This window comes from Procambarus clarkii, chromosome 49 (assembly GCF_040958095.1).
Source record: "Procambarus clarkii isolate CNS0578487 chromosome 49, FALCON_Pclarkii_2.0, whole genome shotgun sequence".
NCBI classification, from domain to species: domain Eukaryota; kingdom Metazoa; phylum Arthropoda; class Malacostraca; order Decapoda; family Cambaridae; genus Procambarus; species Procambarus clarkii.
The window spans coordinates 17,043,211-17,066,107 of NC_091198.1; the positions used below are offsets into that span (position 1 = coordinate 17,043,211).

Consider the following 22,897-nt stretch of genomic DNA (forward strand, 5'->3'; position numbering starts at 1 on the left):
CATAGAGGTGTCTTGAGATAAAGTGGAAAATTTACTGAAGGGGCTAAGAAGAAATAAAGCTGTTGGACCAGACGGTGTTTCACCTTAGGTACTGAAAGAATGTGCAACTGAGCTGAGCATTCCACTTCAATTGATATTCCAGACATGTTTGTCCACAGGAATCTTAGCAGATATTTGGAAAAAGGCAAACATATGCAGACGATGAGTCACAATAATGTGGCTTAAGATATGAAGACCACACACCAGAAAATGAGGAAATGACAACGTACCCTTTGAGGAAGGGTTGACTGTGTCAATCTGGACCTAAAAAAGTTTTTGATAGAGTCCCACACAAGAGGCTGTTTTGGAAACTGATTCAGTCCATCCTGGACCATTATCAAGTCGATTGTGGTGAGACGAGGGAGGCACGAGCATTAAGTAAGGCAAGAGGGAGATGAGGAGGAAATCTTTGAGGAAGGTAAGAGCAAGGCAAAAGGTACAGATAGGATAGGTGTAATAAAGGAGTGTAAGAGGGTAATAATAGGTGTAAGAATGGGAACTTAAGAAAAGAGGGGAGAGAAAAAGAAAAAGGATTGGTAGGCTTACGTTATGTCACGTTTGTTAGAAAGTTTAGAACATTCGAGTATGTACTGTTCTGTGAAAGGGAAGAGTTAACAGCAACAAAGCCAGGACAAAGGTTCATAACATAAGCCTGCCCATCCCTTTTCTTTTTCTTTCCCCTCTTGTTCTTGCGTACCCATTCTTACACCTATTATTACCCCCCACCCCTTACACCCCTTTATTACACTGATCCTATAAGTACCTTTTGCCTTGCTCTTACCTTCCTCAAAGATTTCCTCCTCACCTCTCTAGTACAGCTACCCCTCCTCTGCACTCCAGTGCTTATTTGTCTCCTCATGTAGGCTGGCTTTGTTTCTTACTATGTGGGGCTGGCTGTTTGCTCATTCCGCAGGTGTCTTTGTTCCGGGGCTTGCTATTCTTGCTGGCTCACTGGCTGCATTTACACAAAGTTTGCCATTACCAGTAATTAGGTTCGGGGAGCTATTGAAAAGCCAAAAGATTTTAATCTTAAAGACAACTATAATCACATCACCTACCATGTGATTGATTGGTTGGTGATGTGATTAATCATTAATCACATAATTAAATTAATTAAATAGGTAATTAAACCATTAATTATTTTGACCTTGGTAGTAAAAAATAATTCTTTTATAATGTTTTATAATGCAGTTATTTATATTTTTTGTGGCTCACTGAAGCTATTACACCGATTCAGTCAGTACCTTATTACTAGGTGCCATCAGTGGCAGAGTTCTTATTGATCTACCGGGGACGTTGAGCCAGAACCTGGCCCCCTCTGAAGCGTACAGGGAGCAGTGGCATTATGAGCACCTTACATTTAAAGTAATTTTTGTCTGCCACCACCATGGAAACACCCAGAAAGTCAGTGAAATAAAAGAAACCACTGTATGGTTAAAAATGACACTGCTGCCTCAAAACTGCCAAAAATCTCCCCAAACTATGAAAAGAAACTACTAAAAGTTCATGGGAAGTACATACATACAAGGGGTGATACAGATATTAATGAATTTATAGATAGAGCTAGTACATACAATGCCTAAAGCCACTGGTAATACTGGTGATCTCTCTATAATAAATCAATAATAATAATAATGAACTGCATCTAACTCAAGGGAAAATGGGGAGGGAAAGATTATCTACCTTAACTCTCTCTGTTACAAATAGTGGTAGACTCCTCCTTATGAGGGCAGCTGGGGTCCTTTGCTCACTGGTCAGCTCCTCGTTGAGAAGAGTCCGGTTCGTGGGAGGTCTCTCAGCGACTTGTAGCTTAGCATGTCATCTCCGTGTCTGACTCCTCTCACTGCAGATCCCTCTTCTGACACTGCAGGCTGACATTGCTCACATCTTCCTCACTCACACCATAAACTCGCTGTCTCTTCCCAATGCGGCACTGTTATGTTTCTTTTAGATTTTACTCAACTGCAGTACCACCTTGTACTCAACTCAACTTTCTTTTTCAAATTACAATGTATTTACAATGTTATCTGTCTATGTGTTTCACCTACACAGACCTTCCCTCCTCATCCTGTTTACTGTTTTCAATTTTCTCACTTATCTGTGCTTTCTCAGGCAGTTGTTATTCTTTCCACTCATTCTTGTTTCTCAGTGCATGTAAGTTGTAGCTGATTCGCTAGTAGGAATATCAAAAGCAAACTTGCATTTAAAATTATTTTGCAGATATTGCAGGTATTCCTTAACACTTTCGCGCTCTCGGCGCTCAAAAAAAAACAATACCCCAGATGCTTTCGGCACTTCGCGCGCCTACGCGGTAAGACCGAAAAGTGTACACTCTTTTGACTGTCCTGACAATAATTGAAGGCGCACGTATTTAAATTTGGTATCACTGTGTTCGCAATGAAATTGTCTATAAGAGCATACCTATAAAATGCCGCCCAAGCATAAGGAGTATCAACACCAAATAAAAACTATGCAGATCACTCGCCGAGAGCGCCAAACAGCAACAAAATGTTTCCACTCTCTTAATGGTTGCGAAGCCTACAGTTGTCCTACATCGCTAATTTTGGTATCATTGGAATCGCAATAAAATTCTCTACACGGACATATGCATATGAATGTTTAATATAGGTAATTGCCCACCCGCAAGAGTGTGTGAAGTGGAGAGTAGTTAGCCGCGAGCGCACTGGCGAAAACACAGGGGGGAAATCATGCTTGGAAAGTTTATACGTTTCCTGACCCTACTTTTCTATGTACGTATTTCTTTTTTATACCAATGTGTTCGCAATAAAATTTTCTATAAGATGAACTGTATAACATTTGTACAAAGCATGTGTAAGAGAAGCGCCAAATATAGAACCACGTCGCTCAGTATGCGTTCGCGGCAGAAGCGAACGCATTGTTTTCGTTCGTTTGATGTTTGTCATGTTTATACTTGTTGAAACATTTTATAATTTGTATGACAGTGATTGCAGTAAAATTCCCTACACAGACATATACATAACACATACAAATATTTCCCACGTGTTGGATATATCAACGGCTAAAGGAAACCCACTGCCACACGCTCGCCACACCCCCAAACATACTTTGTGTATTTTTTTTTTACTCATAGAAGTTTATGTGATATAATATTCATTCTGGTACCAAAACATTCGCAAATAAATTCTCTACAAAACAAAAGTATCCCCATCCATTTCGGTTAAAAAATGGAATTTATAGAAATATTTTTTCGATGGGCGAGAAAAGTAGGCTGTTATGCGGAATTGTAAGAGAAAACAGCGACGAGTTATCTCTAATCTAAAGCGCGAAAGTGTTAAAGAGAATTACTCAAAGACAAGCTAAATACTGTACATGAGAAAATCCTTCAGGAAGTCTTCCTTTAAAAAATTAGTTTTTAGCAGGATAAATGCTTTAAAACAATGTAGATGGATAGTATACAGTAACTTGGTGTTAAGTATTATGTTTATGTCGTACTTTCCTTAGATGCCATTTTGGGGTCGGTATCTGGATGTTGATTTTTCTGATATTCTGTGCCTTATGATATTCCAGATTTTAAACTTCATACCTTATTATTCCTGGTTAATATGTGATAAAAGATGTGATACAATTTTCAGATTTACTGCATCAATTTTGTTGCTGCAGTGTTTCTAACTTGGTGCCTTATATTGTCAGTGCAATGGTTTGAATTTTAAAAAGATTTTATTATATTGTACTGTATATTGTATTATAATAAAGTACACATTTTTACTCGAGGTTATTTTTCTTTCCTCTCAAATTTTTTAATCCAAATCAAATTGTTTAATCATAAGTATCTGGGGGAGCTCCTTCAGGCTTCCTGAAGCTATCACACTGATTCAATGCCAAACTACTAAGTACCATCAGTCGTAGAGTTCTATTGGCCTACTGGGACTACAAGCCAGAATGTAGCCTCCTCAGAGAGGTGCAGGGAGCAGTGGCCTATGAACACTTTTAAATGTAAAGTTAATAAGTTAATCATAATTGCTATCACCAGGTAAGGTATCCAGAAAGTTGTGAAAAAACAGACTACTGTGTGGATAAAACGAAACTACGACCTCAAAAATGCCAAAAGAACTCTCCTAACAATTATAACAACCCACTAAAATTTTGTGACACTAGCACGAGCTAGTTTGTCCTTAATCCTCCCCCCCCCCCCTCCCCAGGAAGGGGAGAGGGAGGGTGGGACTGGGTCAACCAGCCTGTACAACCCTTCACTTCTATTCTGAGGTCACCTGATGCAGTTCTAGTCACTTCGGCTCCAGTCTCCTTTTGTCAGCTAAGTGGGGTTTGGCCTTTTGAAGCGGGGTTGCCTCGTTGGGCTATCTGAAGCCCACTTGGGCTTCGAGTCCAATTGCATTGCCAGCTGTTTATGTTCAATTCTTTCAGCTATTTAGGTTCGGGCAAACCTGCTATTAGGCTGTTTTTATACTCATTTGCATAGCATGAGCCAGCAGTTTAGTGTGCTTGAAGCTGCATGTGCTCAGGGTTTTCTTCCCTGTGCACTCCTTAAGTGCTGCCCTTGCAGTCAGGGGTGTTCGGGACACATTCTCTTTAGGGGGGTCTCCTCACTAGGGGGTGGTTCTCGACGTTCTGGAAGCTGTTGATCTATGACTGTCTTTTCTTGGGTTGGGAATGTTTTTGGCTGTGGGGTGCAGTGGTTTAATTCTTTTGGATAGGTTATGTGGAAATAACAGGCACGTTAATTATCTGCACTAAAACTAATGAGAATTTGGAGCAATTATATTACTAGTAATATAATACTTTCAGTCCTATTCTGTACAGTTCTCGTGAGGTCCCAGCACTTGATTTCACATACATGTATTGGTTTGGGTGTGCTGTGTGGTCGTCTGTTCTACTGTCTGGTTGTGTGCAGTTTTGTAGCTGCAGGTATAATACTGACATGTTTCACCCACTGACGTGTGTTAATTCCAGTCTGCTGCTGTTGTGGGGACTTCTAGGATCTGAATGCCCTGAACCTCTCCACCCATACATATGCTGTTTGCAACTTAAGGTTTTATCTTGGACCTGCCTGTTTACTCTGCCTTGTGTTGCTTTCCTCTGGTATCTCCTTCCCCATCCATCCCCAGTAGTGGCAGTTTCTTTGAGCCTTCTTGGACCTCACCTTCACTGGCATAACCTAGGCTACTCCGTTGTATTTCCTGACTGCACCTATATGTGTCGCCTGCCTCCTGAGACTAGCATTTTCACGGCAGAATTTTATGCAATTTTGTATGCTCACAGTGAACCGCTTTCTCTGCGTGATTCTTCCTTTGTTGTAGACTCTCGCAGTGCCCTCATGGTTCTGGAGTTCTTTAATCCTCCTGTCCATCCTGAGGTCGTCAAAATTCAATATTGGCTGTTTCTTATCTCCAGATTTAAGAGAGTCGAGTTTTGCTGGGTTCCCAATCATATTGGTGTTAACTTAAATGAGTGTGCAGATGCTGCCGTGAAGGCTATCCGCACTTGTCCCATTTCCTGCAAAGATGTTCCTAATTTTGACTTCAACCCAGTTATTTATTCCTCAATCCTTGCTTGTTGGCAGGGTCATTGGTCTTCTGTTCCTGGTGACAAACTGCCTACTCTTAAGGGTAGCATGTCCCCGTGGCCTTCCTCCTACCACTGTAACCAGCAGTAAGAAATGACTCTGGTGAGGTTACGTATTGGCCATACATGTTTTAACTCACGGGCACTTAATGGAGCACCGCCCAGCTCCTTATTGTCCAAACTGCATTGTCCCTTGTACGGTCGTGCATATCCTTGTTGAATGTTCTGACTTCCAGGCTGTGCATGCATCTTGCTTCCCGACCGTCCCTCACGGTCACTGTCCCTCGATAGAATCCTTTGTGAATCGGATACCTTTGATGTTGACCAGACCACACACAGAAGGTGAAGGGACGACAACGTTTCGGTCCGTCCTGGGCCATTCTCAAGTCGATTGACTTGTGAATGTCATTCTCAAGACGTCGTTGTCCCTTCATCTTCTAGTGTGTGGTCTGGTCAACATACTTTAGCCACGTTATTGTGACTCATCGCCTACCTTTGATGTTGTTTGCCTTATGTGCTTTTGTTCTCGTATTGGCATCCTTAGTGATATTTAGCGTCTTTTGAATGTCCCTCACATTTGAAAGTGCTACATAGCCTCCCTGGCTTGGTGCCTTCTTTTGATAATTACGTTACTTTGGTTCAGGAGGAAGCTGGAAAGGAGGGGCAGTTGTTTTCAGCTGACCTGCAGTTCTTCAATCGATTCCTCATCAATCCTTTATTCATAATTAAATTCATACAAACACATATGATGTTTTATTACTTTATTATAAATCATAATGGTTATTTCTCATTTTGAAAAGTTGTTCAAGATTGGACTTTTTTTGGTCTTGAACATATCTTAAATTTGAACATGGCAATCAATGGTAAAAGTAAATCAAAACTCACTGAGAAAATGATCTAGTGTTCATAGTCTCATAATCACTAGAAACTTGGTTACAAGATCAGAAAGATAAAACTAGGTGAAGACTTTCATGAAGAATAAGATAAAACCACACCAACAACAACACTTAAAACTGAATTTACACTGGTCTGACCTTACCTTGTCTCTATACTACATTTCACTGGCATCTTAAATTATGAGAAAATCCGTAGGAACCATGATGAGGATTCGAACTTATGTGGTGGGTGTTCCCATGCACATGCTCTAGCAACTAGACCACGACATGGTATACTATTACGGATTTTCTCATTGATGTAGTCATGTTAGTGTGATTACTATCTGTACATTGAAAGAGGAGCATCAGAGGTAGAACATTCCTAGACGACAAAGCCAGAGTGCATGGGGTGGGATTGTGTGAAAATCCTGTTTCGGCTTCAGTAGAAGCCTCGGGAAATCCTCGTGTGTTAAGTAGAACTCCAGGGTGCAATCCTTTTACCAAGTCATGGTCTGGTCACTAGATCATGTGCGTGGGAACACCCACCGCATGGGTTCAAACCTTCATTACGGCTCCTACGGATTTTTTCATTGATGCAGTCACATTAGTGTGATTACTCTCTGTATATCTTAAATTATGTTAAAAATCAAAACTTTGTATGACTAGTCCAAAAGAAATGTATGACTTTATTGCATGACCGTATAATTTATAATTAATTTATTGTTTACATTTTACAAGGTACAGGTATTTGTTAAAATACAGGTGTATGCCATGATTTTTTTTATTTTACCAAATTACAACTGTAGCCTGAATCACTGGACTAAAGAAAGCTATGCCCCTTTAGGAACTGTAGAGAAAGTAAACATTGGTGAAATAACATTAGGTATGTCTTATGTCTTGTGTAAAGATGAATTAAAATGCCCTCACTTCTCTTAAGAGGAGGATATTTATAAACATATTGTTTTAAAGGTGTCTCCCTACTTTTTTGTAATGCCTTTTTTGTAGCATAATAAGTAACAAGTAGGTTTGACTCCAATCACATGATTACTACATTCATCACTTATAATAAGTTAAGACAATCTTTTTTTTGTATAACTATAGCCAGATTGCTTCATGACTGTAGCCCTAACTTTGTATGCTTCTGTCCCCCAAAATAAATTACCTTGTAACCAAAGGTATCATCATAGAATAACTATAATTTAAAGACATAGTATGGTAACTATATCTCTGGGGATTGACTAGCTAGAGTAAGGACACTAATAGTCCTTCAATACACAGGTTTGGGAGTAGAAGAAAGGAGCTTATTATATATGACAATGTCTTGAACCATGTGCACTGCTGCTCTGCATGGCACCACTCACTTCTTGAGCTCATCTGCTCTATCACTCATGGAACATAATCCTGGCAGCAGACTTTAAAACTTATTTTGAAGCCTGATCACCACAAAACAGCCTCAGTAAATTGCAAAGTCTTATAATCATTCATACATACATATGTATATGCTTATAGGCACTTAGTTCTTCTCCCTGTAAGTCACAATAGGATACAAACAGATTCAACAACTGCAATTCTATACATTTTTTTTTTTGACAATTTCTGAAAAATACAGTCTGTCACCAGTCTTAAAAACAGTGATCCCCAGCTACATACACTATGGTTTGCTCTCATGCAAATGGGGTAAAGGCTAGTGGCAGCTCTGAGTAAACATCCGTAGGAATATCATAACTATAGCCACTCACTGGAAGGTAAGTAATGGCAGGCACTGCGGGACGTCTGTTAGTGAGAGTACTTGGCTGGTCGGCACCATTCCTGTGATCAGCCACAGTCTTACCAAGGTCCGGTGAAGATGCGCTCCCATGATCAACCTCAGTGTTACCGGGTTCTAGTGAAGATGCACTCCTGTGATCAGTCACAGTGGTACCAAGTTCTGGTGAAGATGCACTCCTGTGATCAGTCACAATGGTACCAAGTTCTGGTGAAGATGCACTCCTGTGATCAGTCACAGTGGTACCAAGTTCTGGTGAAGATGGACTCTTGTGATCAGTCACAGTGGTACCATGTTCTGATGAAGATGCACTCTTGTGATCAGTTACAGTGGTACCACTTTCTGGTGAATATGCACTCCCGTGATAAATCACAGTGGTACCAAGTTCTGGTGAAGATGCACTCCTGTGATCAACCAAAGAGGTGTTATATTCAAGTGATGATATACCCCCTTGATCAGGCAGAGAAGTACCAAGTTCTTGTGAAGATACACTTGCTATTTTGCTCTGAGAAATAGTTGCTGTATTAGTTTCCACTGTGACTGGTGGCATTTGTGATACAGTTTCACTAGTTTCATTAAAAAATGCAGTTTGAAAGTTGTTTTGTCTTATTTCTGTTTTATGTTTCCTGGGTTGTTCAGGGTTAATTTCCACAGATGTATCAAACGTTACATTGGAAACATACACCGATAAATTGGTTTGAGTTGAATTATTTTCTGCATTATTTGCTACACTTATTGAAATGGTGTCTTCGATTGAGCCTAAAGGAACCTTGGGACTTGTTGAGGTAGAATCATCAGCATTCTTAACTGTATCAAAAGCAGTCATTTCTATACCTGTCTGTTCTGATTCTTGAAGTAAATCTTTATAACTGTGATCTAAAGTTGACTGTGGGGACTCTATTTGCAAATCTGTACTTTCAAAAGTATTATTATTATTAAGTTCAAATGTGGCATTCAGAAAAGAAGTATTTGGCAATTCTGTCTCAGAGTCTTCATAAACATCTTCACGTGCATGTTGTATAATAACATCTAATATCTCCTCGTGTAGTACCTCGGGCGAGGAGATTCGCAACGAGTCATTTATCCTTGGGCCTCGCAGGAAATCTGGAGGAGGGAGAAGTGAGAGAGATTCTGGAGACGCTCCCAGTAGTGTATCTTCACTTAGATCTGGTGGCGACTGGTCCAGCAAGCTCCGTGGTGGCTGGAGGGGTTTAGGTAATGGTCCTATGATGAGGACTGGCCTCTGAGGTGGGATGAAGGGAGATGGTTCAACAGGTCCACTGGTTGTGTGCTGCGGAGCCTCTTTCAAATCAGGTAAACTTTGGGGCTGTGAGACAGGCTGCGGGAGAGGTCCAACCAGCAAAGGGGTGCGAGGAGACATGCTCACAAGGTGGTAGATTTCCATATTCGCTCTGTTGGTTGAGGTAATGGTTATTAACACATGAAACCTGTTCATCTTTGTTCACATTTATTTAAGTACAGTATCTTAAAATGAATATTGAAATGACTTATTATACTGCAGGAAATGAATTATTATATTGCAATGTTACTGACAACAACTAGTGAGCTGAAGTGTTTTAAATGGCTTCAAATCTGCTGTAAAAATTAGTCTTAATAATGAATACATTTTGAACTTTTCAGACTCTTAATTAGTCTGGCAAGTGCACAGTCTGACCAACACTGCTCCCAGTTACCATATTACTCCCATAATACTTTATTTAGCAGGAAGCTTAGGGGTTCTTATCTTGAGGTTATCTTGAGATGATTTCAGGGCTTAGCGTTCCCGCGGCCCGGTCCTCGACCAGGCCTCCTTTTCGTTACACACCCCAAGACAACACCCAAACTGGTCGTCAAGACAACACCCAAACTGGTCGTCAGCACCACACCTGACCTGGTCATCAACACCCCACCTGACCTGGTCACCAACACCACACCTGACCTGGTCACCAACACCACACCTGACCTGGTCATCAACACCACACCTGACCTGGTCATCAACACCCCACCTGACCTGGTCATCAACACCACACCTGACCTGGTCACCAACACCACACCTGACCTGGTCACCAACACCACACCTGACCTGGTCATCAACACCACACCTGACCTGGTCATCAACACCACACCTGACCTGGTCACCAACACCACACCTGACCTGGTCATCAACACCCCACCTGACCTGGTCATCAACACCCCACCTGACCTGGTCATCAACACCCCACCTGACCTGGTCACCAACACCACACCTGACCTGGTCACCAACACCACACCTGACCTGGTCACCAACACCACACCTGACCTGGTCACCAACACCACACCTGACCTGGTCATCAACACCACACCTGACCTGGTCACCAACACCACACCTGACCTGGTCATCAACACCACACCTGACCTGGTCATCAACACCACACCTGACCTGGTCATCAACACCCCACCTGACCTGGTCACCAACACCACACCTGACCTGGTCACCAACACCCCACCTGACCTGGTCACCAACACCCCACCTGACCTGGTCATCAACACCACACCTGACCTGGTCATCAACACCACACCTGACCTGGTCATCAACACCACACCTGACCTGGTCACCAACACCACACCTGACCTGGTCATCAACACCACACCTGTAGGTCTCCCTCTCTCCCACACTTAAATTTCTCATGTCATCATGACAGCTTCCCAGTCACCTCCCATGTGCCTGCTTTCTCAATGACATCATATTAGAAGGTATACCTATAGTCTACCCTAAGTTTGCCTGTAATTACCTAAGTGTAATTACCTAAGTGTAGTTACAGGATGAGAGCTACGCTCGTGGTGTCCCGTCTTCCCAGCACTCTTTGTCATATAACGCTTTGAAACTACTGACGGTCTTGGCCTCCACCACCTTCTCACTTAACTTGTTCCAACCGTCTACCACTCTATTTGCGAAGGTGAATTATCTTATATTTCTTCGGCATCTGTGTTTAGCTAGTTTAAATCTATGACCTCTTGTTCTTGAAATTCCAGGTCTCAGGAAGTCTTCCCTGTCGATTTTATCAATTCCTGTAACTATTTTGTATGTAGTGATCATATCACCTCTTTTTCTTCTGTCTTCTAGTTTTGGCATATTTAATGCTTCTAACCTCTCCTCGTAGCTCTTGCCCTTCAGTTCTGGGAGCCACTTAGTAGCATGTCTTTGCACCTTTTCCAGTTTGTTGATGTGCTTCTTAAGATATGGGCACCACACAACAGCTGCATATTCTAGCTTTGGCCTAACAAAAGTCATGAACAATTTCTTTAGTATATCGCCATCCATGTATTTAAATGCAATTCTGAAGTTAGAAAGCATAGCATAGGCTCCTTGCACAATATTCTTTATGTGGTCCTCAGGTGATAGTTTTCTATCTAGAACCACTCCTAGATCTCTTTCTTTATCAGAATTCTTTAAAGATTTCTCACATAATATATAGGTTGTGTGGGGTCTATGTTCTCCTATTCCACATTCCATAACATGACATTTATTAACATTAAATTCCATTTGCCAAGTGGTGCTCCATATACTTATTTTGTCCAGGTCTTCTTGAAGGGCATGACAGTCATCTAAATTTCTTATCCTTCCTATTATCTTAGCATCATCAGCAAACATGTTCATATAATTCTGTATACCAACTGGTAGATCATTTATGTACACAATAAACATCACTGGTGCAAGAACTGAACCCTGTGGTACTCCACTTGTGACATTTCTCCATTCTGATACATTGCCTCTGATTACTGCCCTCATTTTTCTATCAGTCAGAAAATTTTTCATCCATGATAGAAGCTTACCTGTCACCCCTCCAATATTTTCCAGTTTCCAGAACAACCTCTTATGTGGAACTCTGTCGAAAGCCTTTTTTAGGTCCAGATAGATGCAGTCAACCCAACCATCTCTTTCCTGTAATATCTCTGTGGCTCGATCATAGAAACTGAGTAAATTCGATACACAGGATCTTCCAGATCGAAAACCATACTGTCTGTCTGATATTATATCATTTCTCTCTAGGTGTTCTACCCATTTAGTTTTGATTAGTTTTTCCAATACTTTCACTATTACACTTGTCAATGATACAGGTCTATAATTGAGGGGGTCTTCCCTGCTGCCACTTTTGTAGATTGGAACTATGTTAGCCTGTTTCCACCCGTCTGCTACGATTCCTGTACACAGGGATGCCTGAAAGATCAGGTGAAGTGGAATGCTGAGCTCAGATGCACATTCTCTCAGAACCCATGGTGAAACGCCATCTGGGCCAGCTGCTTTGTTCTTACCGAGCTCCTTGAGCATTTTTTCCACTTCGTCTCTAGACACCTCTATGTGTTCTATGTTGTTCTCTGGAATTCTTATTGTATCTGGTTCCCTAAAGATTTCATTTTGTACAAACACACTTTGGAACTTTTCGTTTAGTGTTTCACACATTTCCTTTTCATCTTCCGTGAATCTATTTCCCATTTTCAACCTCTGAATATTATCCTTTACCTGCAATTTGTTGTTTATGAATTTATAGAATAGACCTGGTTCTGTTTTACATTTGTCCGCAATCCCTTTTTCAAAATTTCTTTCTGCCTCTCTCCTCACTGCCGTGTAGTTGTTTCTCGCATCTTTGTATCGCTGGTATGTTTGGGGGTTCGGCCTCTTCCTGTATTGATTCCATTTTTGTGTCTTTCGGTCTCTAGCCCTCTCGCAATTTCTATTGAACCAATCCTGTTTCCTAGTTCTGCATCTCTGTTTTGGTATAAATTTTTTTGTGCCTTTATCATATATTTCACAAAACTTGCCATACATCTCATTCACTTCCTTGCCTAGCATCAAGTCTGTCCAATTATTCTCACTAAAAAAATTTCTAAGGTCACCATAATGTCCTCTCCTGAAGTCTGGTTTTTCAACTGCTTCAACCTCCTTATTTTCTTCCAGCTTATAACGCATTGCATACTTTATTCCCAAAAAGACATGGTCACTTTTACCCAAGGGAGGAAGGTACTGAATGTCAAATATCTCTTCCTCCTTCCTGGTAAATATCAAATCTAGCATGGAGGGAACGTCCCCTTCCCTCATCCTCGTAGCTTGTTTAACATGTTGATACAAGAATGTTTCCAGGATGAGGTCTACAAATTTACAGGTCCAAAAATCTTCTGTTTTAGCTTCATATGCTTCCCAGTCTATGGATTTCAAGTTGAAGTCACCGACTATCAACAGTCGTGATCTATCGTTATCCGCTCTCGCTATAATCTCTCTCATTATTGTTATAAGACCTTCACGTTTACTATCTAGCTCCTCCTTTGACCATGTGCTGCTTGGCGGTGGACTATATGCATTTATCATCATTAGTTTATCATCCTCATAGCAGATCTCTAGTGCTATTATGTCAACTTCTTGTGGATTGGCAGTCATTATTTCCTTCACCTTTAGGTGTTCTTTTACCAGCACAGCAACGCCACCGCCTTTCCTAATTTTTCTGTCCCGTCTCCAAATTGAGTAGCCCCTTGGGAATATGACCTCATTTAAAATAACATCTTCAAGTTTTGTCTCCGTGAGTGCAACAATGTCTGGTGTCTGCAGCTGTATTACATCACTTAACTCCAGTATCTTCGATCTCACTCCATCTATGTTGGTGTATGCAATCTTCAGGAACTTGTTCCCCCTCTCCTTATTCTTCACTCCCCCTCTCTCTATTGATTTTGTTGGTTTGCCTTTATGTACCACTTTACTGGTTTGCCTACCCCTATCACTTTGTAGAAAAAAGAATTTATTTCTTCTTCATTCCTGCTCTCATTTAAATGTTTTGCCTCGGCGAGGTTCAGTTTCAGCTTCTCTCTATCTTCTTTTGAAAGATCTCGTCTTAACGACCACCCTTTCCCATCCTCATCCCTTTGCAATTTTCTAGCATTCCTTAGTACTTCTTCCATCTGTTTGGCACCGTTTAGGGTGATCCTCAAAGGTCGATCTTTCCCTTTTACGTACCTGCCTATTCTCCTGTAGTCGCACACATTCTCTCTGTTTGTAAGACCTTCCACGAGGCCAACAATTTTATCTACTACTTTAGCTTCTTCTACAGCTCTTTCTGACCTAGATGTTATCGCCTTTTCTTTGCAGCCAAAAATGATCAGGGACTTACTCCGATCAACTGTGTTTTGCACCAACTTCGGGTTAGATGCCAATTCTTTCCTCACTTCTAGCCTAATGTTTGTTTTATCTTGGTTGCTGCAGTGTTTGACTTCCTTTACTGCTTCTTCTATTTTTTCCTTCTCCTTGGCCACTTGTGCATAAGTGAGTTGCATATCTTTCTTGCACTGTTCTATTCCCTGTGTAACTTCCTCCATCTGTGCTGACAAAAGCTGTTTCTCCTGTTGAATTTCCTTGCCTAACCTATTGTAGTCATTTATGTTTAAATTTACTTTAACTTCTTCCAAAGCTATTTTTAAGAGTTTATTTTCTTCTTCCATGGCTTTGCAATTTGTTTCCAATTGATTCTTATCCTTGCGCAAGTCTTTCACTAAACCCTCAAGACATAAAGCTTTGCTATTCAAATGGTCATTACTTTCTTTCAATTTACTAATTATTTCTACATGAGAGTTCACTATAGTATCTAAATTTACCAACTTGTTATGTAGACTACTAATATCAATGCTTTCTTCATCGAATCCCTCAAAATCAAGCTCTGTTTTGTTTTTCCCCTTGCCAGTGGCCATCTTGAATGTTCTTCTCTGCACTGTAAACACTAGGGCAACTTTTTCTCATCCGATTTTTCACTTCCCTTAGCACTTTCCTGTTATCTCACCTATTTTTCAAGAGCACTATACCTTTATGTTCTCTGGGACACCACTCACTACCATCAACCTGTACTACAATACTTAGGATTGTTGAAATATGCTAGAGCTCCTCTGCTGCAAGTGTTGACCCTAGGGGTGTCACCTTTTGAATAATCTGTGTAGACTAGTAGGGTCCCATGTAGGGGGTGTTAGGGTAAATTAGGGCAGTAGCAGTTCTATGTACAGTACTTAGGCTTATTAATAAAGGTTAGGTCTAGTCTTTACATTCATTTAAAACCTTGATATTTTCTGAATATTATGTGACTGTAATTCCCATTGGAGAAATGGAGTACTGTATATCATTACACTCATATATCAGTGGTCATTATACTTGTATATCAGTTTATCATCATGCTCATATATGATAAATAATATTTTGCTCATATATGTGTATTGGTATTAGTGCCTGGACAGGATTCTGGGAGCTCTGGTTTGGTTAGCTTTTCTGACTGCTGCACCCACCTGTTGTGCAACTTTTAATGAGTGGTGGATTTTGACTCCAAGATCCTTTTCTTCATCAGTCTGCTGTAATGTAATGCTATTAATTTGGTAGCTGTGGCATGGGTTGTTATGCCCCACATGCAAGGTCTTGCATTTGTCGATATTATAAAGCATTTGCCAATCTTCTGACCATTTGTGGAGTTCATTTAGATCTCTTTGTAAGGCTTCAGTATCATTATAATTTCCCATTCTACCATAATTCTTTGTGTCATCTGCAAATTTGATGATGTGGTTTGTAATACAGTATTCTCATCTATGTCATAGATGTATATGACAAAAAGGATAGGGCCCCCAAAATGGACTCCAGTGGTACCCCACTTACCCCATTTCTCCATTCAGATTCGTTCCCATTTAGCACGACCCTTCTTCTTTCCTCCAACCATTGTTTTATCCATTCTAATATGCTACCATTTATTCCATGGGTTTGTAATTTCCTTGCCAGTCTTCCATGTGGTACCTTATCAAATGCTCTGGCAAAATTCATGTATGCTATATCCACCGGAAGTCCTTTGAGTAGCTGGTTACCGTTTCCAAAAGTGTGAGCAGGTTTGTAATGCAGGATTTGTTTTTAATAAATCCATGTTGTGTCGATTATACAAGATTGTTTACTGAAAGATGGTGAACGATTCCTTCCATGAGGATTCTCTCTGTGAGCTTGCAGATGTGTGATGTCAAGCTGATCAGCCGGTAGCTTTCTGATGAGCTCTTTCTGCCTTTTTTGAAAATAGGGTTGACATTTGCATATTTCTAATCTAAGGAGACTATCCCTGGGTCCAGAGATTTTGTGAAAAGTAGTTTCAAGTCTCGTGTAACAGCCCGTCCTCGCATACAACGACCCAAGCTGTTAATCCAGCAACCAAACCCCCTGTTTATGGGGAGGATTTACTGGGCGCAATTCCTTAACTGTAGCCTCTGTTTAACGCAACAGTAAAATGTGTACTTGGATGAAAAAAACGATTCTTCGCGGCAGAGGATCGTATTCCAGGGATCTGCCCGGAACGCTACGCGTACTAGTGGTTCTACAAGAATGTAACAACTCTTGTATATATCTCAAAAAAAAAAAAAAAAATTGTTCGAACCACAACGTTGTAAATGCTTCACCCACGTACTACAAATACAAATAATCGTCAACAGAACCTAAACACCTAACCTATGCCTTTGCCTATATATGCACAATATGCTAATAAATTATAATATTAATTTATATTTGAGAAAATTCCTGTTTTGAATGAACAGAGCGTATTCATGAATGCGTCTGTGGGGTCGACCGCTGGGTGTAATGGACTTTAGTCGAAGACGGGATGGTTCAACTGTTGTTCCCTTCAGTGTCATTCAGTTACGTTGTCGTTCGCGTGATATAAGAGCCGCGATACGCCTCCTGGCGGCGCCTATACGTGTTCTTACCGGTATCCACCACTGCCAGCACCTATACGTGTTCTTACCGGTATCCGCCACTGTCAGCCTGGTACTCAGTTATCCGCAACACACCGTCGGGGTCCACATAACCGAAGCGGCCGGTTACACGACCTTCTGAGTCCCTCGCCTCTGTCCTGAAGCTCTGGTGCTCTCCCGAACCTGTAAGTGAACGAACATATCAAATTCAAATTCAGGTAAAAATACATACACAGAAGTTGAGTTACAAACACAATGTTGGATTTACAGATAGAGCTAGTAACGCTGCGTGTACTAAAATTCAAATTCAAAATCAAATTCAAATGTTTATTCAGATAAAGTACATACATACAAGAGGTTATACAAAAATTTAAAAGTTGGAATTTCAAACTGCGAATACGTGCAAAGAGCCAGAATTTGGCTCCAAAATATGGCTCAGATAGATTTATAGATAGAGCCAGTACATACAATGCCTAAAGCCACTATTACGCAAAGCGTTTCGGGCAGGAAAAACATTAAAGACTAAAACTTAATACTAATCGAGATTAAGTTTTTGTCTTTAATGTTTTTCTACTAGTGGCTTTACAAGATTGTTAATTAATTACCATGCTATGTATTCTCACAAATACAATGTACCTTCTTGTATATAAATAAATAAATAGATAGTACATACAATAGGGAAAGCCACTAATATGCATAGCGTCTCGGGCAAATGTGTTGTCAGTTTGTTTACAAATTGTTTAGCAATTCGATTTGCATTGTGTGTATTGACTATTATCACAGATTTTGATGAGAAAGTTTTAAGTTTACTAATGACCTCATAAGTTTACTAGGGGCCTCATAAGATTACCAGGGGCCACATAAGTTTACTACGGGCCACATAAGTTTACTAGGGGGGCCACATAAGTTTATCAGGGGCCACATAAGTTTACTACGGGCCACATACGTTTACTACGGGCCACATAAGTTTACTAGGGGCCACATAAGTTTACTAGGGGCCTCATAAGATTACCAGGGGCCACATAAGTTTACTACGGGCCACATAAGTTTAGTGGCCCGTAGTAAACATATATATTCTACGACATAGTGGTTTGGCCCCGCCAGGCCACTATGTCGTAGTGGCCTGGCCCCACCAGTACCCCCGTAGTGGCCTGGCCCCACCAGTACCCCCGTAGTGGCCTGGCCCCACCAGTACCCCCGTAGTGGCCTGGCACCACCAGTACCCCCGTAGTGGCCTGGCACCACCAGTACCACCGTAGTGGCCTGGCACCACCAGTACCACCATAGTGGCCTGGCGCCACCAGTACCCCCGTAGTGGCCTGGCCCCACCAGTACCCCCGTAGTGGCCTGGCGCCACCAGTACCCCCGTAGTGGCCTGGCGCCACCAGTACCCCCGTAGTGGCCTGGCACCACCAGTACCACCGTAGTGGCCTGGCACCACCAGTACCACCATAGTGGCCTGGCGCCACCAGTACCCCCGTAGTGGCCTGGCCCCACCAGTACCCCCGTAGTGGTCTGGCGCCACCAGTACCCCCGTAGTGGCCTGGCGCCACCAGTACCCCAGTAGTGGCCTGGCGCCATCTTCCCGCCAAGATGACGACACCTTCTCAAGGTCGACCATGACGGTGACCAACGTCTGGCCCTGCTCCGTGACGTCATAGTGGCGTCACTCGCTGCTCGCTGGGTTTACCACGAGAAAACTGACTCATCATCACTCATCATTTACCTCCAGGCTAGACACAGGTCTTATGATAATGATCTTTTGTGCCCTCTCTAATGCTTTTTGCGCTACCACTCACAGCATGAGTATGGGGTGCACAAACTAGCCGCTTCCGGCGGCAACAATTCATACATCGTCTTACTGCAGCGTGTATTTTGTTGTATTTTATGAGGATGTATTATAATTAATATAGTTCTCATACATTTGAAATGTTAATACTTAGCTGAGCTGTCTGTAAGGATGGATTGAAAATATTCCTGGCTGGTTCATGTGTTAAGGTGTATGGGGTCACCTGTCTGTTAAGGTACACAGGGGTCACCTGTCTGTTAAGGTACACAGGGGTCACCTGTCTGTTAAGGTGTATGGGGGTCACCTACTCAACACACAACACAGGGGTCATCTACTCACCAGTGTCGTAAGAGAAGGAATAGGTTCCATCGGGTCCGAAGATGAAGTGGTTGTCTTCAGCGGCCTCTGGGAACTCCTGAGGCATTGCGTGTGCTGCCACGGACGCCCACGCCACCACGGACGCCCACGCCACCACGCACGCCCACAACCAAGCCCGTAGCCACGCCCACAGGTCAGGACTTCTCGGCCGTCTCAGGTGTTGAACCGCCGATTGCTGAGATGTCCGTAAAGAAGGAATCATGTTAATTCCGGAGGTTTTTTTAGAGTTGAAAAATAAATATTTTACCCCAGTTACCTAAGGGTCGCTAACCCTAGTTACCTCGACGAAGGGCCAGATTCACGAAGCAGTTACGCAAGCACTTACAAACCTGTATATCTTTTCTCAATCTTTGGCGGCTTTGTTTACAGTTGTTAAACAGTTAATGAGCTCCGAAGCACCAGGAGGCTGTTTATAACAATAACAACAGTTGATTGGCAAGTTTTCATTCTTGTAAACTGTTTAATAAATGTAACCAAAGCCGTCAAAGATTGAGGAAAGATGGACACGTTTGTAAGTACTTGCGTAACTGCTTCGTGAATCTGGCCCGAGGACAGGAAGCCAGTGACTTGTCGAAGTGCCCTCCCTCATTTGCCGTGATCTTTTCCAGGTAGATTTTAAATCAACACATTTTTGGCATTTATGGCTTCGGCGGGTAGGCCGTTCCATTTAATCATCTCAAATGAATTTGAGATGATTAATGATGGTTTCGTGCTCATCGGCTAGCTTGGCTAGATCGTGCAGTCTAACGGGGCTTTTCCTGTTAGCAACACAGTTGTTAGTGTGTCAGGGAAACAGGATAACAACTCTATAAGGATGAACTGTTTCAAAGACAAAGTCACGAACACAAGGAGCATTTAACCACCTGTGAAAAATAGATTCTTTTAGTCTCATATGATTAATGAATGAAATGGATCGTATGCTTACTACACATAAGGGACATAACTGGCCGACCCCTCACAGTGTTCAAGAGAGAACTGGATAAGCACCTCCAAAGGATACCTGATCAACCAGGCTGTGACTCATACGTCAGGCTGCGAGCAGCCGCGTCTAACAGCCTGGTTGATCAGTCCAGTAACCAGGACTGGTCGACGACCGGGCCGCGGGGACACTAAGCCCCGGAAGCACCTCAAGGTAACCTCAAGGTATGTCATTGGGAAATTGTGGCGCACCTACAGTGTTGTGTATCATTGTGCAAGTGATTTCTCGTAAGCTGGGTTGTTAGAGAAGACTATAGTGTTCAGTGTAGTAACACGTGCTGCTGAACATTACTGTAAACTTATGAACAAATCCACGAGGGCCGTGACGAGGATTCGAACCTGCGTCCGGGAGCATCCCAGACGCTGTCGTAATCTCATGCTCCCGGACGCAGGTTCGAATCCCCGTCACGGCCCTTGTGGATTTGTTTATTTGATGCATCACGCTATTGTGATTTCTGTGTGTAATTAGTGTAAACTTGTACATCAGGCCGTTGTGGCCAGCGATCCCAACGTCAGACGCTCTTGTACTACACTGACCCTAACCTAACCAACTACAGGACCCCACGAACAGAAAACGCGACAGTGGTTATCTTGAGGTTATCTTGAGATGATTTCGGGGCTTTTTTTTTTAGTGTCCCGCGGCCCGGTCCTCGACCAGGCCTCCACCCACAGGAAGCAGCCCGTGACAGCTGACTAACACCCAGGTACCTATTTTACTGCTAGGTAACAGGGGCATAGGGTGAAAGAAACTCTGCCCATTGTTTCTCGCCGGCGCCTGAGATCGAACCCAGGACCACAAGTCCAGCGTGCTGTCCGCTCGGCCGACCGGCTCCTCAAATGGTCCACTCAATTTGACCATTTAGTCAAATGGTCTGCAGGGCTGCAGGGGTCTTTATAATCGCTAGTTTTACGGTGGAAGTCAATATTGTGCCTCTTTTTTGGCACCTGTTCATTCTTCACGTGCTGGATAATGTGTGTTAACTTCTTTAGAGGAATGGCTGCCACGGGTTCGACTCCCGGACAGAACGAGATGTTTTTGCACATTTCGTTACTGTTTTTATGTCTTCCTGTGGAGGTCTGTAATCTTTTTAATTAAATAATAATATTTTATTATTTTAATTAAAATAATATTTTAATAATCAAAAATATTAATTTTTTTTTCTCTCAAGGTATATGATCTCCATGTCTGTTCCATCTGGAGAATACTCCTCAATTCTTGAGCATAATGATATCCTCGTTATCATACTTGCATCTTTTTCTCTCATTCTGTCCCTATAATGTAACATTTCCATATGTGACATTACCTTTACTAAGCTGGATGCCTTTCATTCTGCTTCATCCATGCATAATTGAGCGGCTGGAGATCCTTCTAGATAATCGGTCCCACTTTAGTTATTATTAGTACTAACTTCATCATATTCTCCTCCTCTTCTCACTCGGTTATTGCATCTAATTTCCGGATCATTTTCTCTATATTATCGCCCTTGTATATCTTCCTAAGTCATTTGGTTCTTGCCACAATATTCTCGGTTAATCGCTACTTAATTACCACACTTGGGGAAGGGTTCCTGGGAAGAAACTTACGATGTTCACAGTCACTGTTTTGCTTCACCTGTCTTATGTTCACAGTCACTGTTTTGCTTCACCTGTCTTGTGTTCACAGTCACTGTTTTGCTTCACCTGTTTTATGGTTCACAGTCACTGTTTTGCTTCACCTGTTTTATGGTTCACAGTCACTGTTTTGCTTCACCTGTCTTATGGTTCACAGTCACTGTTTTGCTTCACCTGTTTTATGGTTCACAGTCACTGTTTTGCTTCACCTGTTTTATGGTTCACAGTCACTGTTTTGCTTCACCTGTTTTATGGTTCACAGTCACTGTTTTGCTTCACCTGTTTTATGGTTCACAGTCACTGTTTTGCTTCACCTGTCTTATGTTCACAGTCACTGTTTTGCTTCACCTGTTTTATGGTTCACAGTCACTGTTTTGCTTCACCTGTCTTATGGTTCACAGTCACTGTTTTGCTTCACCTGTTTTATGGTTCACAGTCACTGTTTTGCTTCACCTGTTTTATGGTTCACAGTCACTGTTTTGCTTCATCTGTTTTATGGTTCACAGTCACTGTTTTGCTTCACCTGTTTTATGGTTCACAGTCACTGTTTTGCTTCACCTGTCTTATGGTTCACAGTCACTGTTTTGCTTCACCTGTTTTATGGTTCACAGTCACTGTTTTGCTTCACCTGTTTTATGGTTCACAGTCACTGTTTTGCTTCACTGTCTTACGCTTCCACTTTCGCAATAACTAAATGCTCTCAACATTATATTTGCGCCGATTGGCAACAGTAAGGTCAAAATTTATACTATTTATATGGGGAATAAGTTTTCCAGTTTTCTGCTAGTTTTCCAAGTGTACCCAGCTAACTTTGGAGGGTTGTGACCGTTGGAGCGTTGTGACCGTTGTGACCGTTGGAGCGTTGTGACCGTTGGAGCGTTATGACCGTTGGGGCGTTATGACCGTTGTGACCGTTGTGACCGTTGGAGAGGGTTCCCGCCACTTCCAGGGCGGGAGGAAACATGACCGACTTTTATTATCTTAACTATTCAAACCTTTTCACTTATCTTTTTTTGTGTTCGTTTAATTATGAGTATTATTGTGAGGTAGAAGATGAGTGCAGACGTGTTGATGCGACCCACGACCCGTAACTACCGCTCAATCATTGTCGAGTGATAAATTATAATAGGTTACAGGTGGTAGCCTAGGCTACAGTTGGTTGCTGTATCGCTCTGG

At 42.0% G+C, this 22,897-nt stretch overlaps 1 protein-coding gene and 1 long non-coding RNA gene across 4 annotated transcripts in view; one reads left to right on the top strand and one right to left on the bottom strand.

Moving 5' to 3' along the window:
• Positions 1-7,241: 7,241 nt before the first annotated feature.
• LOC123763220 (serine-rich adhesin for platelets) overlaps positions 7,242-22,897 on the bottom strand; it is a 67,080-nt gene continuing 51,424 nt past the window's right edge. For all 3 annotated transcript variants that reach the window (XM_069303036.1, XM_045750280.2, XM_045750279.2), the window contains exons 3-5: positions 19,094-19,307; positions 17,016-17,148; positions 7,242-9,653 (exon numbers count right to left, since the gene is read on the bottom strand). In XM_069303036.1, the coding sequence (XP_069159137.1) occupies positions 8,141-9,653; positions 17,016-17,148; positions 19,094-19,307 (1,860 nt within the window). In that variant the 3' untranslated portion in view covers positions 7,242-8,140. The remainder of the gene's footprint in view (positions 9,654-17,015; positions 17,149-19,093; positions 19,308-22,897) is intronic.
• Positions 17,011-22,897, top strand: part of LOC138351331 (uncharacterized) — an 84,418-nt gene continuing 78,531 nt past the window's right edge. The window contains exon 1 of the long non-coding RNA XR_011222432.1: positions 17,011-17,150. This is a non-coding gene — a long non-coding RNA (uncharacterized lncRNA). The remainder of the gene's footprint in view (positions 17,151-22,897) is intronic.